Raw genomic sequence first — 19,443 nt, 5'->3', positions numbered from 1 at the left:
CATTGTCCAAATTTAACCTAGAGAATTCATCTCCCTCAACGACTGCTTGCATGACTAGCTAGATTTGCAGAACAGCACACATATCAAACTGTGTACTCCTGCTTCTCCTATCAGGACTTCATATACAGAGGGTAAAAATAAAGGGACACAGAAACAACAGAGAGCTTCCCCCAGCATACAATTTAGCTCAAACAAGAGAACTGGCTGCCTTGAACGGTTCCTCCTAGTTATGCACTACTCACAAAGCACAGAAAAGCTGCAGCGAGAAGCAAGCAGTCACTTCTTCAATAAACCTGGTGGATATCCAACCATTCCTGTCAGCAGGTGGAGTAGCAATAGCACTAAATAAGAAGAAGTAAATCTCTGTCTATAATTGTCCACCAAAGTAAGATTTGTCTCTTAGTCACTGCCTGCTGAAAGGACAGAAAAACTGCTGCTTCTGCTATTCCTCCCTCCACAGGGAAATGGAAGAAAGCAATCAGAAACCTCCAATAACCTAAAGCCAGGATGACAAAGGCAAAGAGTTCATTTCTCTCACCTTAGGAAGAGGAGTCCATTTGCTCCAAGACACTTCAGAAAATCTGCAGAAACTTTACTTACAAAAATCTTCAAGCCAAAAAAAAAAAAAAAAAAAAGCATACAGAAAATCACCATAATGGCAACACACCTGACAGGAAATGTTGTGTGGCTTGGCTGTTCTTAATGTAAGAGGTCTGCCTGAAATTTGTCTACTCAGTAGGCAGGTACACACCAATTCAATACTCTGAACAGGATACTAGATCAGAATATATAGATTTTGAGCTCTGTAGAAAGAATTTTGTACTGGCCCCTTAAAAACAGAAGCCAATGTGTCTGTTTAAAACCAAAAAACCACCAAACCAAACCAAAAACCAACAACAAAAACATAGTAACAATTAAAGATATGCATGGTGGGTAACAGCCTACATATAAAAGCCTTTCCCTGCATTCTTTGTGTCATCTGTAATGATTTTAAAATGGTATGGCAAGCATGCAAGGTGTGGGGATATACCATGATGATTTCAAGGAGAAGAATATATACAGTCACTCCATGAATAACATGGGACAAATGCTTCCAGTTACTTTCATTGCAGTATAATTGTCATTCTTCAGAATAAAAAACCTGACTGAAAAAGAGTCAGCCAATATTATGTCCATTTGCCAGCAAAAGGATAGAATGGTATCTAAATAAATCTGAAACTCAACAAAGATTAGAATAGAATAGAATAGAATAGAATAGAATAGAATAGAATAGACCAGGTTGGAAGAGACCTTCGAGATCATCGAGTCCAACCTATCATCCAACACTATCTAATCAACTAAACCATGGCACCAAGCACCCCATCTAGTCCCTTCCTAAACACCTCCAGTGATGGTGACTCCACCACCTCCCTGGGCAGCCCATTCCAATGGGCAATCACTCTTTCTATGAAAAACTTCTTCCTAACATCCAGCCTAAACCTCCCCTGGTGCAGCCTGAGACTGTGTCCTCTTTTTCTGGTGCTGGCTGCCTGGGAGAAGAGACCAATCCCCACCTGGCTACAACCTCCCTTCAGGTAGTTGTAGACAGCAATGAGGTCTCCTCTGAGTCTCCTCTTCTCCAGGCTAAGCAACCCCAGCTCCCTCAGTCTCTCCTCATAGGGCTTGTGCTCCAAACCCCTCCCCAGCTTTGTTGCCCTTCTCTGGACATGTTCCAGCAACTCAACATCCTTCCTAAACTGAGTGGCCCAGAACTGGACACAGTACTCGAGGTGCGGCCTAACCAGTGCAGTGTACAGGGGCAGAATGACCTCCCTGCTCCTTCTGGCCACACTGTTCCTGATGCAGGCCAGGATGCCATTGGCCTTCTTGGCCACCTGGGCACACTGGTGGCTCATGTTCAGCCTACTATCAACCAGTACCTCCAGGTCCCTTTCTGCCTGGCCACTCTCCAGCCACTCTGACCCCAGCCTATAGCTAGAGATACAACTAGATTATAAAGTATTGTATTCCATTAACCCTTTAAAACTCAAATTTACAAACTTGCCCCTGACTTAAAGTAAATTTACAATTCCTGATGCTAGATGGAGGTACAAACCGGTGCTATTGGACGACCTGTACTGAGGTTCAGACCGCAATTTGTTGTTGCACACTTCATTATTGACACTTAAACAGCAGTAAGAAGAAATGTCAAATGCTATGAAAAGTGTAACTTATTTCCTCATAATAATTGGTCTGTATACATGACTTCTGGAACTATCACTAATGAGGAAAATCAGGCATCCCAGCATGGCTGCCACATCTGTAGTGAGGGGAAGAGTTTTCTAGCCTTTAAAATAAATGGAGGGGAGGGAGAATATCACACCATAAGATAAGAAAAACAGGTTCTGAAAGTGGATGTTTACAACTGGATTTCTAAATTGCTGCCACAATACAGTGGGGGAGAAATTTTGAAAGTGCCTTCAGCAGCTGTGCTGTGTGATTAGTCCCAGCAGCTATCAGCTAATGGGAATCTGTGTTTGTGCTATGCCTCCAGGGTCTAGTCATTTTGTTATTCAGAACCATGTATCCTCAGGGACACCAAGGTGTCCTTCGAGTAAACCTGCTCCTTTTCTTCACTTTTTGTTGTTTTTTTTCAGACCAGAACAGTGGGGAAATGGTAAAAATAAGTTTCCTATTATGCTTTTATCAAAAGGAGAAAGGACAACAATAGTTTAACTTCCAAGGTATACTAAAAATCCTATGCAGCCTCTTGCAAATGAAGCCAGGAGTGTAGTGGTTAGGCAGAGACTCATAGAGCTGCAGAATTGTTTAGATTAGAAAAGACCTTTGAGATTATCAAGACCAAGCACAGCTAGTTCCACCACTAAACCATGTCCCTCAACACCACATTTAGACATCTTTTAACTACCTTCAGGCATGGTGACTCCACCACTTCCCTGGGCAGCCCAGTCCAATGCTCAAAAAACCCTTCTGTGAAGAAATTTCTCCTAAAGCAAACCCACACCTCCCTTGGAGCAACTTAAGGTTTTTTCTTCATGTCCTATCATTTTATTACTTGAGAGAATAAACAGACACCCACCTCACTACAACTTCCTTTTAGGTAGTTGTAGACAGCAATAAGGGGTTATTAGAATTAGAATTAGAATTAGAATTAGAATTAGAATTAGAATTAGAATTAGAATTGGAATTAGAATTAGAATTAACCAGGTTGGAAAAGACCTTCAAGATCATGGAATCCAACCTATCATCCAACACTATCTAATCAACTAAACCATGGTACCAAGCACCCCATCCAGTCTCTTCCTAAACACCTCCAGTGATGGTGACTCCACCACCTCCTTGGGCAGCCCATTCTAATGGCCAATCTCTCTTTCTGTCTCCCCTCAGCCTTCTTTTCTCCAGGCTAAACAACCTCAGTTCCCTTACCCACTCCTCATAAGACTTGTGCCATTTCACTGTTCTTCTTTAGATATGCTCCAGCACCTATATGGCTTTCTTGCAATGAGGGGACCAAAACTGGACACAGTGTGCAACGTGTGGTGTCACCAGTGCTGAGTACAGGGGAACAATCACTTCCCTACTCCTGCTGGCCACACCATTTCTGATGCAAGCCATGATGCTATTGGCTGCCTTGGCCACCTGGGCATATGCTGGCTCATATTCAGACAATTGTTGATCAACACCCCCAGGTCTTTCCCTACTGGGCAGCTTTCCAGCCACTCTCCCCACAAGCCTGGGGGCATTGTGACTCAAGTACAGGACCCAACACTTGGCCTTTTTGAACCTCATATAACTGGCCTTTGCATAGGTACATTTCCTGTGCAGAAGGCGTATTTTGTACATTAGTATCAGTCAGGGTTGGAAGGGACCACAAGGATCATCTAGTTCCAACCCGCCTGCCATGGGCAGGGACACCCCACACTATATCAGGCTGGCCAGAGCCTCATCCAGCCCTGTCTTACACACCTCCAGGGATTCATTCATTCATTCATTCATTTAGGCAGAGTAAACTGAAGAACTATTCAAGCAAATATTCCATTATTTCACTGTTTTCACAGAAACTCAAATGTCTGTGTGCTGCAACATTGTCTCAGTACTGACCCTGATCTTGAAGGAGTCCCATGGAAGCTGTGACTCTCACAGGATGTTTCGCTTTGGTAGTGTTATTAGAAAAGTGTCGTCTGGACACAGAATCCTCTGGATTCTGCCTTTTTTTGTCTTTCCCCTTGGGAAGTTGAGGTGAGGAACTGTTTTCTCCTGTGTCACTGGACCCAACAGTAGATTTAGATTGACGATCATTTCCCTGAAAAGAAGCGCATGGAATTATCACTGATGAAAATGACACAGTTAATGTTAAAATGCTTAGTATTATTTCAACCTTTCAATACTAAGGATTGGTATCACAGGATCACAGGATGTTAGGGGTTGGAAGGGACCTCCAGAGATCATCAAGTCCAACTCCCCTGCCAGAACAGCACCCCATAACCATATAATCTAGAGCAGGTCACACAGGAATTCATCCAGATGAAAGCCATGAAAGTCTCCAGAGAAGCAGATTCCACAACCTCTCTGGGGAGCCTGTTCTAGTGCTCCATGGACCTTACAATAAAGAAGTTCCTTCTCGTGTTGAGGTGGAACTTCCTGTGCTGGTCTTCAATTCTACAGCTTTGATGTATGTATAATCCACAGAAAGAGTGATTTGCCATTGGAATGGGCTGCCCAGGGAGGTGGTGGAGTCACCATCACTGGAGGTGTTTAGGAAGAGACTGGATGGGGCACTTGGTACCATGGTTTAGTTGATTAGATAGTGTTGGGTGATAGGTTGGACTCAATGATCTCAAAGGTCTTTTCCAACCTGGTTAATTCTATTCTATTCTATTCTATTCTATTCTATGCTATGCTATGCTATGCTATGCTATTCTATGCTATTCTATGCTATGCTATGCTATGCTATGCTATGCTATGCTATTCTGTGCTATGCTATTCTATCCTATCCTATCCTATCCTATCCTATCCTATCCTATCCTATCCTATCCTATCCTGTCCTATCCTATCCTATCCTATCCCGGGTGTGTTAGCCAGAGATTTCATTATTTAGACACATTTTTCTTCAGTCTAAATCTGTTCACAGTCAACACTGTTAAAACCTGAACTGCATAGAGCAGCCCTTTGGTCTGTATTGTTCTAGGTTGTATGACTTTATCCATGGAAGACCCTCCTCATTGCCTCTCATTAGAGGCTGTCAGCCTCCTTCTTTTGGCAGTTCTAATAGCACGTGTCATTTCTTCCTAGTCCAGTTCTATCAAAACACTCCATATAACAGCAAAACATCCATGCAGATAGGGCAGAAAATCCTATCAATACCTGGCATTGTTCACCTTATCACAGACTTAGCTGAGTCACAGAAGGCAAATATATTCCTCATCATTGTTTTGCTTAGTGTAGCTGCATGAACAGTTTATGCCATTTTAGATCTTGCCTACCAGAAAGGCCTGTCATCCTGCAATGGTCATGAACAGTTCTTTTCACCTTACTGGTAAAGTTAAAAAGTAATACTATATAAAATTAATATTTTTCAGAAAAATAAGTCCCAAATAAAATCTCACCTCTCCCTAAAAACTCCTGCATGCATTACACTTCTATGATTCTAATAGTTTTCACATCACCAGTAGAAATCAGTTCTGTTTAGAATATCTTACTTAAATACCATCCAGCTTTTACCACCCAGCCTACCATTTATCTACCAGTGCCATCAAATCTACCATTGATCCTTTCTCTGTGAAGAGAAATGAGGGCACAGCAGTATTTCAGGCTCTTCTAATTCAAATTAGAGATTGCTACTCCCAAGCAATAGTTAAAAAAAAAAGTGCAGACATCAAATTGAAGCAAAGAATTGCGTGATAGATACCAGCTCAAGGCCTGCATTAGATATTTAAGAACAGCAGTACATATTCCTGCCTCCTTAGCACTGGTTATCACTGTGTGTTGCAATCTCAGTGGAATAAAAGCGAATATCAAATAATTTTCTGTACATATAATTAATTAACAGTGGAAGCAGCAATAAGTTAATACTCTTAATGAGTTCTTTTTAGAAATGATAGAATTGCCAAGCTCACACTTTCAAAACAAACACCAGTTGAAATTATGTTCTTTACTGAGCTTGCATCTTCTCCTGAATTTCAACAGAATGGATCAGAGTCTTGTCTGGTTTGTTGCTGCTTTTATTTAGTGGCTCCAGAGGAGCTTGTTCTGCAAACAGTGTAAGGACCTGATCAGCCACCACAACTGTAATGACAGCCTGCAAGTCTGACTCGCCGATGTAGTGCACTTGTACAACAAACTGCACTTGTACAGAACTGGTGCAAACAGATATATGCTGACCTGGGACTGTTTTACACCCACAGTGGATTCATTTTGTACACACATAAATAGATACAGGGGATACAAAGCAGCAGAGGCCCAAGGTCTGTATTTAATGCTTCGCTAGGTCAAAACACATAAGATAGGAAACGGGTTTAAGGCCTTATTCAGACTCAGCATGCAGAAACACCATCTTCTGCGAGATGTCTGGTAGAAGGGTCTGTATTTTCCCTTTAAGTGTAGAATTTCAATAAATAAATGCAAAAAATACACAAAGATAGTTAACCAGGTTTATGGGAAAGACCTCAAAGCAGCAGGTGATCTCTGATATGGAAGGTCCTATAAAAAATAAAGCAGCCATTATTGCAGCAATACTCTATCAGATCTCTTTTGCCTAATTGACACCGCAAGTAACTGCAGAATCATCAGGCTTTAATAAGAATACCACCAGGTGGCTGTGGATTTTTTTTCTCTTCAGATTTAATTAAAACCCAAAGGACAGGGAGTTTCCATCTGCTGGAATTAAGCTAAATTAGAAGCAAACTTGATACTTACACTGCCTTTAGACTTTTGAGGTCCTGCAATCGGAGGTAGTACGGAGGTTTTGGAACTGCAGAAATAAGCCACATCTTAGAATCATGTACACGGTCAATATGATGTATCTACAATCAAGTCAGGTAACACCCAGCTGGCAACAGAGTTAATTGCTTTATTGATTGTGCATGTTGACTAAGAATCCCTCATTTCTGTTCCCTAGACTATATTTAAACACATATTCATTAATTTATTTAAACAAATGCATTACATTTCTTCACAATGTATACTTTACATACTGAAAATCTGCAGAGCAGTACTCTCTGAATTACCATGTGAAAGAACCTTGCAACTATTATCACATATATTATACATATCAACTATAACCAAATGTTCAAGCAATTTCAACAGAACCATTTACAACAATCGATGAACACAACTTTTCGCCGTCCTTAAATTCATCTGCTGCAAATGCTGCTTCCTAAAATACTTCCCAGTTATTCATGTTGTCAACAGCTGCTCACTAAAAAAAACCCAAAACTGTATAAATCACACTCAAGTTTCTATCCAGAATATGGGACAAATTCTCTAAAGTACCCCACTTAGTGGGGAAATTTTTCATTTTCCTATTTTAATCCATTTCAATAAAAGAGCTCCCAATTTTTGTGCTTTCCAAAGCTACTAAAAGACACAATTTCTTACAGACATCTGGTTTAGGCCTCTGCTGTGTGACAATTCTAGCCCACAAGACACATACCCAAACATAAAGCAAACTTAAGGGAGCACATATTCCACAAAATATAACCAAGCAAGAGTAGATCTGAACTGCATCTAATCCCATCCAGCTGTACACATTTGTATCCCAAGGGGGAAAAAAAGACAACCAAACAAATTAAGCCAAGTCAAAACAATCCTTTTCTTTTACATTGATTTTCTGATATACATGATCAATGGCATGTTTATGAGGTGAAACAGCTTTCTGAATTTCCATATTCCCTTTTGGATTTGTATCTCAATTTCCCTAGAAGTTGTCAATAAATGTTTACATTCACAGTATCACAGTATCACCAAGGTTGGAAGAGACCTCAAAGATCATCAAGTCCAACCCATCACCACAGACCTCACGACTAGACCATGGCACCAAGTGCCATGTCCAATCCCCTCTTGAACACCTCCAGGGATGGTGACTCCACCACCTCCCTGAGCAGCCCATTCCAATGGCGAACGACTCTCATGCTGATCCCTCCATCCACTGTGCTTGGTATTATGATTTTGTACTTTACTGGTGGGACTTTGTAAATGTACTGACACACAAGCACATGAGAAGTATATCATACATTTACAGAACTTACCCTGGTGGCCTTCTCGCTGTAGATTTGCTAAAGAGCAGATCAGCGTATGGCAACTTCTTAAACTTTTCTCTACCCACTGCAACATAAATTTGCCCATTCTCCAAGTCTGACCCATTCTGAAGAGGTTTTCCATCTAAAGTATAAAGTCTGAAAAATACAAAAATGCTTAATACAACAAACCTTGACATGGAGGTCAGATATATTAAGATCCTTGAAAACTACATTAATCTAAACTCACTAATGCCTGTTGAATTTCCAGATATGAAACCAAATAAAGTACAGTGGATGCCATCAGTCACTACACTAAAAACAAAGACAAGTCAGACCAAACTAATGACCTAAATCACAGTTTATATAAAGCTAATGAGTTATGAAGCACTGCAACAGATTTAAAACATAACTTATAAAATGAAATTAATTGATTTGTACTTAGAAGGTCTTTAATGCCTTTCCCCTGATGCCTTGGATCTATTCCATGAGTCCTTGACTCCTCTCTTAACAAGTTCCACATCCCATCTGTGCTCTGGGCACGATGCAGTAACTTGGGAAGAACAGGGCATTCATGGCCACATGACTGAAAACCCAGGACCTGTCCACCTAGCACAGACTAATATGATAGTTTTCATAGATTCATAGAAGGTTTTGGGTTGGAAGGGACCTCAAAGACCCTTTAGTTCCAATCCCCATCCCATGAGCAGGTTGACCTTCCACTAGACCAGGTTGCTCGAGGTCCTGTCCAACCTGGCCATGAACACCTCCAGGGAGAGGTCATCCCAAGACCTCCCCTGGCAACCTGTTCCAGTGTCTCACCACCCTTATGTAAAGAGTTTCTTCCATATATCTAGTCTAAATCTGTCCTCTCAAACTTCAAGCCATTCTCTTTCATCCTATCATTACAAGCCCTTGTAAAAAGTCCCTTCCCAGCTTTCTTGTAGGTCCCTTTCAGGTACTGGAAGGCTGCTATGTTGTCTCCCTTGAGCCTTCTCTTTTCCAGGCTGAACAGACACAGCTCTCAGCCTGCCTCTCAAGAGCCTGCCCTGAGAACATCCCTGACATGTAAAATGCAAAGAGTTTCCACTTCATAGGGAAGACACTGATTAAGTTCATATACACAGTGGCACTACCCTGAATAAACACAGGGGGAGAAAAAGATCATAGAATCAATCAACCGGTTTGGAAAAGACCCCAGGGATCATCAAGTCCAACCTATTACCTGACTCCTAACACCTCATGACAACTAAACCATGGCTTCAAGTGCCACATCCAATCCTTTTTTGAACACCTCCAAGGACAGTGACTCCACCACCTCCCTGGGCAGCCCATTCCAATGACAAATTACTCTTTCTGTGAAGAAAGAAAGATGCTGCTAAAGAACCAGGAAACACCAAATAGCTTAGGTTGCACATGAAGTCTGGACACTGCCTAGTCCAACCACTCAGCGCAGAGCAAGAGCACTGTGTGCTGTGTCCAGATGTGTTCTGGATAGCTGTAAGGATGGAGACTCCACAGCCTCTCTTTGGCCAACCTGCTCCAGTGTGTGATGACCCTCACAATATTTGTTTCTTCTGTTCAAGTGCAATTTGTTTGTATCCAATTGCATCTGGTCCTGCCACCAGGTACCACCAAGAAAAGCCTGGCTCTGACTTCTTCACTCATTCATACCAGGCATTTATACACATTAGCAAGACCCCACTGAGCCCTCTCTTCCCCAGGCTGTAGAGTCCCAGCTCTCCTAGCCCTTCCCACAGCAGGTACCTTCTTCATCTCTGTATCCCTTTGTTATGCTTGCTTCAGTGTGTCCATGTCTCTTATATTCCCCTCATTTGCTTTTACAGGTGCTTCCTGCCACGTAGAAGTACCTTGGTTTTCATAAAGACTTACAGTTCTCAAAGGTGAAACTGCAGCTGATTCCTTGCCAAAAGGTATGCTAACTCTGAAGCATCCCCCTTGTATTACTCATTTAATTTTTAGGGCAAACATTTCACAGGTATACCAGCAATTCGAAGGGCAGTTCTTGTTTCACTACCAGAGACAACATCAGTTACACACAGACAAGGAAAATAAAACAAGTAATCCAAAAAGCCATCAAGAAGCCTATTTCTGAATTAGTCTCACTGTGTTTTGGTAGATTACATTTTGCTTTGGGAAACTCAACAGAAAAAAACACCTTTTAAGAACTGGATTATATCTTTGTATGGTCCTGCAGGTATATAGAGGCACATACAACCATGACTGTAGGGTTTTGCTCCTCATCTTTAGCTTTGCTTGTGTTTAAATATTTTGTTTTCTGCTCAATGTAACTCCTGGAAATGTTATGAATGATCTGAAAATCTCTAGTTTTATTTCTCACCCTGAAAATGGTAATCACAATAACTGCATCCAACATAATCAGTCACTGAAGATGAAAGTGAAATTTAAACAGCATTTAAAAATAAAGAGGAACTTAAATAAATAGATTATTGACTTAGCAAGCATTACACAGGTTTGGAGACATTTATCATTCACAGACCAGCTGGGTTCTCTCTGGATAGCATCATGCAATAAAGATCTGCCTGTGGTATCATAGTATCATAGTATCAGTCAGGGTTGGAAGGGACCACAAGGATCATCTAGTTCCAACCCCCCTGCCATGGGCAGGGACACCCCACACTAGATCAGGCTGGCCAGAACCTCATCCAGCCTGGTCTTAAACACGCCCAGGGACAGGGCCTCAATCACCTCCCTGGAGAACCCATTCCAGGGCTTCACTACTCTCATGGTGAAGAACTTCCTCCTCACCTCCAGCCTGAATCTCCCCACCTCCAGCTTCATTCCATTCCCCCTAGTCCTATCACTACCTGATATCCTGAGAAGTCCCTCCCTAGACTTCTTTTAGGCCCCCTTCAGATACTGGAAGGCCACAATTAGGTCACCTCAGAGCTTTCTCTTCTCCAGACTGAACAGCCCCAACTCCTTCAGTCTGTCCTCACAGGAGAGGTGCTCCAGCCCTCTGATCATCCTCGTGGCCCTTCTCTGGACACCTTCCAGCACGTCCATATCCCTCTTGCAATAGGGGCTCCACAACTGGATGCAGTACTCCAGGTGGTCACTTCTTGTGGTCACTGGGGAATGACCTACGGCTTGCCCTGTGGGATATCAGTGGCCTTCCATTTCCACCAAAAAGGGGCAGCCAAAACAAAGCAAACATACAGGCTGACAAAGGAGACAGCAAAGTCAGAACCTGTCGGACCAATATGCCCAAATTCTGAGGTGCTGATGCACTGGTGCCTGCCCATCAGGATAGAATAGAATAGAATAGAATAGAATAGAATAGAATAGAATAGAATAGAATTAACTAGGTTGGAAGAGACCTTCAAGATCATCATGTCCAGCCTATCATCCAAAACCACCTAATCAACTAAACCATGCAACCAAGCACCCTATCAAGTCTCCTCCTCACCTCCCTGGGCAGCCCATTCCAATGGGCAATCACTCTCTCTGTGTAGAACTTCCTCCTAACCTCCAGCCTAAACCTCCCCTGGCGCAGCTTGAGACTGCATGCACCCCAAACCCACGCACAAACTGGCAAGCAGAAAAGCTGCTTTCTCACTGTCTCCTCTCTCATATTTCTTTCTTACATGCCTATTCTGATGGAGATTATTTTTTAATATTTTTTTTTAAGCCACATCTAAGACCTGGCAGCTTTGGGTATCTTTTAATAACACAGAAAAGAAAAACTGTCATCTACATAAAGCCAGCTCTCATAACTGCACTTATCCTTCTTTAATGAAAAAATAGATCTTCCCAGCATCAGTGGCCTTACAGGGCCTCCCCTAATGCTGACACAGTTTCAGCAAACCCCAGCAATTAATGTGTAGCTTATTAAAGAACAATGATCACTTTACTAACATATTTAATATGTATTCCTAGCATTTTATGGAAAAGAAAATGAAAAATGGGTTAATAGCAAACCACAAAAAGGAAAGCATTAAAGAATTCAGAATGACACATACATTATCCTAAAGGATTAAACCTAAGCACTGCAGGCAACTCCATAAAAGCAATCTTAAGATACATACAGAATGATTTATGCTTTCATGTACATCATTCAGTTTCACCAGGGAGCAACATCAAGTAATAAGAATAAAAAGTGATAGGCTTTTAAACTGTTAAGCACCTCAAGAGCAGAAAGCATTAGTATCTTGTAAATGGTTGTTAGTTTGCTCACTTCTGAATTACATCCAGAAAGCTCCACCACATGTGCAGGTTTACTCCACTGCAAGTAAAAGTACTAAGCTGCCAGATAACAAGAGAAGAGAAACACAGAGCTGGGAGGAAAAATTAGACAAGAGCTAATAGTCAACAGATATAATTAGGGTAATTTTTTTATGTCTGTAACAGCTCTGGGAATTCATCAGAACTGAAGGACTACCTTATCTTCACTGATTTGAGAAATATTTTGTAAGCTTTGCCCAGACATTGCATAAGCTGTGAAGAATGATTTTCCACAGAAGGCCCTTTCCCATCTGAGGAACATATTCCTGCAATGTACACTGCATGGGGCAGCGCTGGAATGCCAACAATTTGCCTGCACGCACCCTGGCAGCCTACTTAGACTGCAGTGTTTCTCACGGAAACTGCATCCATCATTTTGCTTTAAAACTTGCAACAACTACAAGATCCTATTTTAGAGATAATATTTTGCATTGCAAAAGACTTAAGGGACTGAAAGTTACCTATCGCTTCTTATTTCTGGGATAACAAAACAGCTCAGAGTAGCTGAGGTGCTGGAACTTGCAACCCCCCGATTACAGCTTTGGCCGTGGCTCTTATTAGGAGGTTGAGCTGGATGAGTATAAAGTACAGCCTAGTCATAGCACAAGTCTTCCAAAGAATCTATAACCTTTTCCTTGAAATTGCTTCACCCAATGAATGTCAAGAAATATCAAAATTAAAAGGTAACATGGAACACATCCATGACTGCACATTCATAGTATCATAGTATCATAGAATCAGTCAGGGTTGGAAGGGACCACAAAGATCATCTAGTTCCAACACCCCTGCCCTGGGCAGGGACACCCCACACTAGATCAGGCTGGCCAGAGCCTCATCCAGCCTGGTCTTAAACACCTCCAGGGATGGGGCCTCAACATCCAAACATCTTCACCAGCTTTACCATGTTCATTTCACTCTAACATGTAACTTAATTTTTAATACTACATATACTGCATTATTGCAAATGCTTGCTAACCCGAGTATTTAGTCAACAAATAACAACTGAAACAAACTGACTTTTTTAATCTGTTTGCAAACAGTAGTTGAAATGAAACCTGAAGCTGGCTTGGAGCCAACATATTTCCATTTTGTAGCTTTTTGCTCCACCTCAGTTTTCTTACAGTGGAATTCCCCGTGAAGCAGGAATGATCCATTATATCTACCTATGGAGTTTTAAAAACATATCTACACATATCAAATGTGTCTTGCATATATCCAGCTTTGTGATACCTGTGAACAGCTCCACTTCTGAGGGTAACTTTTCCTGTAACCATCTCGAGAACATGATCCCAGTGATTCAGTGTTTTCCTGGGAATGAGGAGGCGCACTACAGGGCTAATAAGGTCTCCGTTAGCAATCAGGCTGAAACAAAGCAAAGTAAAATAATTTGGAGGAGCTTTTTAAATAAACCTCACCTGAAGTGAAGACACCAGTTCATTCTACTGAAAATGCTACTTACAAAATAGTGTAGGGCTCCTGGAGTGGTTTCCGAAACCGTGCTGACACAGTGATCCTACTGTGAGTAACTGGCTTGACCTACAAGGACAAACAGAAATTACTCAGCCTTCACACAGGGAAAGAGTTTGCCCTGACCACCACCAGCAAGGAGAGGAAGTGTATCTGCAGAAAGAAGTTCCTGATTTTAAAATATGCAAATTATTCCATTCCAGCTTCACCTTCTGCAGAGCATATAGAATTACAGCTGCAGGTTTCACAGAATCACAGAATGCATTGGCTTGGAAGGGGTCCTTGAAGGTCATCTTGTGCAAATCCCCTGCAGGGGTATTTCCAACTAGATCACATCAAGTCTGACCTTGAACATCTCTGAGGATGGGGCCTCAACCACATCCCTGGGAAAAACTATTTCAGTATTTCACCACACTCATTGTAAAGAACTTTCTCCTTATGTCTAACCTAAATCTAGCCTGCTCCAGTTTAATGTCATTGTCCCTCATCTATCACTGCAAACCCTTCTAAACAGCCATTCCTCAGCCTTCCTGTAGGCCCCCATCAGATACTGAAATGCAACTGTAATATCTCCCCAGAGCCTTCTGTTCTGCATGCTGCACATCCCCAAGTTTCTCAGTCTGTCCATGAAGGAGAGGTGCTCCAGCCTTCTGATCACCCCCATAGCCCTCCTCTGGACTCATGTCAGCAAGTCCATGTCCTTCATGTGTTGAGGGCCCCAGAGCTGGGCACAGTACTCCAGATGAGGTCTCACCCAAGCAGAGGGGCAGAATCACCTCTCCTGATCTTCTTTTGATGTCTGGAAAATAGGTCTTGTGAGCAGCAGCTGAAGGAACTGGGGTTGTGGAGAAGAGGAGGCTGAAGGGGGACCTTATTGTTCTGTACAACTACCTGAAATAGGGTTGTAGTGAGGTGGGTGTTAGTCTCTTCTCCTTAATAACAAGTTACAGGATGAGAGGAAATGGCCTGAAACTGTGCCTGGGGAGGTTTAGGTTGGATATTAGAAGAAACTTCTTCACTGAAAGGTTTATCAAACACTGGAATAGGGTCCCCAGTAAGGCTGAATCCCCATCCCTGGAATCAGGTAAAAGATGCAGAGATGTGGTGCCAAGGGACATACATGGTTTAGCACCAGACTTGATAGAGTTAGATAATGGTTGGACTCAATGCTCATGAATGTCTTTCCCAAGTGAAATTATTCTATAATTCTATGATTTTGTTTCACATTTTCAGATTCCTCAGCTACTCCTGATGTTCACTTATGCTGTTTATACCTCTGCTCAAACTCTCACACACTCCAAATAGTCCATGAAACAACTTTAAGTTCTTTGATCCAGTCTGCAACACTTTCACGCTTTACTGAAACTAGTTAGTAAGCATTTACTAAGCATAAAGGAGCCATTTAGGACAGTCCCAGTTGTGCCCAATTATTTAGCCCATCTTGCAAGCTGCTGAAACCATTAATTTTGTTGTAGGCTTCTCAGAAGGCACCTTGTTATTGCCTGCAGCCCAGTCACTGGCTCCTGAGAAAACAAGCAACATGACAGATGTAAAGAGCTCATTTATTATTCAAAGGATTGTATTTCTGCCAGTAATAGACAGCATGGCATCAGCTTGCAAACCTGTGTCTCGGGTTACTCTCTTAAAGAGTCATTAATATTTCTAGGAGCTTTTTGTCTGCCTTGCTCTGACACAAGCAAACTGCAGGAGCATGTAAGATAGGACCAGGTTGCGCAGACACTTAGTATTTGTCTTTTCTGCCTAAATATGGCCTAAATGAGAACCAAATGCAATCTTGAGTTGTTTTGCTAAGTGCATCTAAATCAAATGCACTTCCTATATTAAAATGTGAAAAGAAAGACTAGACTGGACTGGACTGGACTGGACTGGACTAGAATAGAATAGAATAGAATAGAATAGAATAGAATAGAATAGAATAGAATAGAATAGAATAGAATAGACCAGGTTGGAAGAGACCTTCAAGATCATTGCATCCAACCCATCATCCAGCACCATCTAATCAACTAAACCATGGCACCAAGTACGGCATCCAGTCTCCTCCTGACCACCCCCAATGATGGCGACTCCACCACATCCCCCATAGGGATGTGTCAGCAATGGGGTGCTGCAAATGAACTGTGTACCATACCTTTCATTTTGAAGTTGGCAAGAATGCAGACATACAACCAGTTATGGGCTGCCCAGGGAGGTGGTGGAGTCACCATCACTGGAGGTGTTTAAGAGGAGACTTGATAGGGTGCTTGGTGCCATGGTTTAGTTGATTAGATGGTGTTGGATGATGGGTTGGATGCAATGATCTAGAAGGTCTCTACCAACCTGGTTTATTCTATTCTATTCTATTCTATTCTATATACTGCATAGTACATTAAGCTCTCCAAGCACAACAGTGAGAAAACTTGGTACAAGCAACCCTAGCCTGATCTGAAACCACACTTTTAAAAAAGAGTTTGGCTAATCTATGCTGCACTGTGGTTAGGAAGAAAGAAAACAAAATAAAACAATGCCAAGATAGCCCACCCTGTACACTGTTCTTAGAATTAACCTGACCATCCTGCTTTGGTTTTTTTTGTCACAGTCTTCAAGTTACCACCATTTAGAACAAGCTCTGAGTAGCATTAAACTATTTATGATTACAAAAAGCAAGCCACGTCATTTCAATACACAGAAATACACATTAACAAAAGACCAAGTGCTCAGCCGCTGCAAACCAGTCTAGTTCCTTTGAAGCATGTGGAGTTACTCCAAACCAGCCTAGCAGAAGACCTGATCCAGGATTTAACTAACCTTCTTTGCAGGAGGTACCACAGTGTTGCAGTGTCTGGAATAGCCTGACCTCTCTGGCACTGCAAAGTTACATATTAACAAGGATGCGGTCTTGGGTGAAAACTTGTGCTTACATTAAGAGACCAGCAGTGCAAGCCCCCTAAACCCTTTATTTTCCTTTAATTTCACCAGCCACGTTCTCAGCTACTGTAAATCAGCACTTGTACGTCAGCAATGGTAAGCAGAGTTACATTAAGCAGTGGTCTGGTCCCATTGTGATTTTATCTTTCCATTTCATGTGTTTCCAGTTTGTTTGATAAGACCCATTCAAGGGCAGCTTCCATATCCTGCTGAAAAAAATGTTGCAAGTATTTCATAATTTATGGTGAGATTCTGATCTATTACATGACAACATACAGCAGCAACATGAAGTATTTAGGGGGGGGAAGGAGGAACTTTTAAGTAAGCTGGAGACAATCAGTAAATGAGAATCTGCAAGGCAACGAGAGCTAAACACAGCTGGATATACACCCTGGGATTACAGACGCTCAAAACCACATAACTTTGACCTTTCTACTCCACAAAGAATTTGTTACTTCCCACAGTGCCTCTTACACCACCAGCAGTGTGGATCTTTCTGCTTCAAAGAGGAGTTACCACCTGTGACATAATTTGGTAAAGTACCTTGCACAGTCTGGGAAAAACAAAGCAGCTAAACTCACCACAGGCAGTGTGGGAGTGGGGATCAATCTGCAGCGTTTGAGATCTCAATAAACACTAGAATTTCAGGATACATTCTACACAAAGTCTCTCACTGCCCAGCTTTCACCTTCAGTCATAATTCACTGTGGCTGAACTCATGTTGCTGAGTGGTAGCTGCAGCTTTGAAAATACAAAGCCAAGATGCGGTTCAGCATCTAACTGAAACATGGTAAAACAATCCACACACTCACAGCTGCTTTATAACAACATTTCACATTATTTGCACTTCCCTTACAACAAAAAAAAAACATGCTAAACATACACAAAATGTAGCAAACATGAACAAAACGCTCAGCAAATTCATGCAATGCATTGAACAACCTGCTTTAGGATACTTACATCTTCCACTGTTGACTGCTGGCAAAGAAAACAAACAGAATGATCAGTAGCCAAACCATGACCTCAGGTATTCTCATGTACACATGCCAAAAGTAGTTTTTGCAAGACAGCAATTTTGAATCAGTGTGTGCATAGCCACAGGTATACATGCATATAATATGTGTGTGTGTATATACAATAACTGAATACAATTTTTCCTACCATTTTTTCTCTTATGTTTCTGTTCAGCTGGCTACCTGAAAGACTGAAGATACAACTAAACCCATGTTGTTCTTTAGAATACAACAGGTGGGCGGGTGGGTTTTGTAACTCAAGAAGTGTTACACTGGGAAGAGAATGTTACACATTTGGTATTACAAGGGAAAGCATCACTGGGAATGGCTAGTCATGTAGGGACTCTGAGCAGCCCACAAATTGGTTTGAAATACACAGATAAAAAAGAATGAACAAGAGGACACAGTCTCACACTGTGCCAGGGGAGGTTTAGGCTGGATGTTAGGAAGAAGTTCTACACAGAGAGAGTGATTGCCCATTGGAATGGGCTGCCCAGGGAGGTGATGGAGTTATCATCATTGGAGGTGTTTAGGAGGAGACTTGGTAGGGTGCTTGGTTGCATGGTTTAGTTGATTAGGTGGTGTTGGATGCTAGGTTGGACACAATGACCTTGAAGGTCTCTTCCAACCTGGTCTATTCTATTCTATTCTATTCTATTCATTCTATTCTATTCATTCTATTCTAAGTTCTTCACAGAAAGAGTGATTGGCCATTGAAATGGGCTGCCCAGGGAGATGGTGGAATCACCGTCCCTGGTGTGTTCAAGAGGGGACTGGATGTGACATGTTTAGTAGTCATGAGGTCTTGGGTGACAGGTTGGACTTGATGATCTTTGAGGTCTCTTCCAACCTTGTTGATTCTATGATTCTATGAAAAAGTGTGACTACCTGATTTATTGCCTTTTCTTACCAGAAGCTCCCCCCATCAAAGGGGGCAACCAAACACAAAGCTATAGTGGGTGGCAGCAGAACAGCCAAAAAATGCAACCTCTCTGAACCAGATGTTCTGGGCTGGGTTGATTTACACGGGTTTAAGAGCTGGCCTTTCTTATTGCTGTATTAATATAGTCTTGGACACTATGAACATCTCATTCATTACTTATGTTACTTTATAACTAACCTTTTGAAGTTTCAAATATTTCAACACCATGTCACATTCCAAATTTATCAGCTCATGCAATGAGCCATGGCTTTGCCAGTTTGTTACAATGGCCTGTTTGTTAATCAATGTGCCCAGGAAAATTGAGAACAAATATTTGCTTCCCCTTAGGGCAGAACTGGGGTCAAAAGAACCAAAACTTCATTTATACACACCACCACCATCCTGTGATGTGAAAGAAAGGAATGTTCAAGGTTCAGTGGTCAAAAGCAAAGCAGAACAATAAGTTTTCTAAGCTACTATACAGCACAAGAAACATCTCCCCTATTGCATAGAAACGTGACTTTTTTAATGGGCATTTTTATACACTTCAATGAAACATGCAGAATCAAACTCACTGAGGTGTTTGGTCAGCACAAAACCAGTTCAGTTATCATAT

At 41.8% G+C, this 19,443-nt stretch overlaps 1 protein-coding gene across 1 annotated transcript in view; it reads right to left on the bottom strand.

Moving 5' to 3' along the window:
* DCDC2 (doublecortin domain containing 2) overlaps positions 1 to 19,443 on the bottom strand; it is a 57,855-nt gene that overhangs the window by 29,093 nt on the left and 9,319 nt on the right. Inside the window, exons 3-8 of the mRNA XM_054164014.1 lie at positions 17,853 to 17,870; positions 13,960 to 14,036; positions 13,731 to 13,862; positions 8,247 to 8,393; positions 6,916 to 6,970; positions 4,102 to 4,303 (exon numbers count right to left, since the gene is read on the bottom strand). Coding sequence (XP_054019989.1) covers positions 4,102 to 4,303; positions 6,916 to 6,970; positions 8,247 to 8,393; positions 13,731 to 13,862; positions 13,960 to 14,036; positions 17,853 to 17,870 — 631 coding nt within the window. The remainder of the gene's footprint in view (positions 1 to 4,101; positions 4,304 to 6,915; positions 6,971 to 8,246; positions 8,394 to 13,730; positions 13,863 to 13,959; positions 14,037 to 17,852; positions 17,871 to 19,443) is intronic.

Source organism: Dryobates pubescens, chromosome 9 (assembly GCF_014839835.1).
Source record: "Dryobates pubescens isolate bDryPub1 chromosome 9, bDryPub1.pri, whole genome shotgun sequence".
Lineage (NCBI taxonomy): Eukaryota > Metazoa > Chordata > Aves > Piciformes > Picidae > Dryobates > Dryobates pubescens.
The sequence above is the reverse complement of the archived record's forward strand: the minus strand, read 5'-3'. Positions and strand labels throughout refer to the sequence as shown.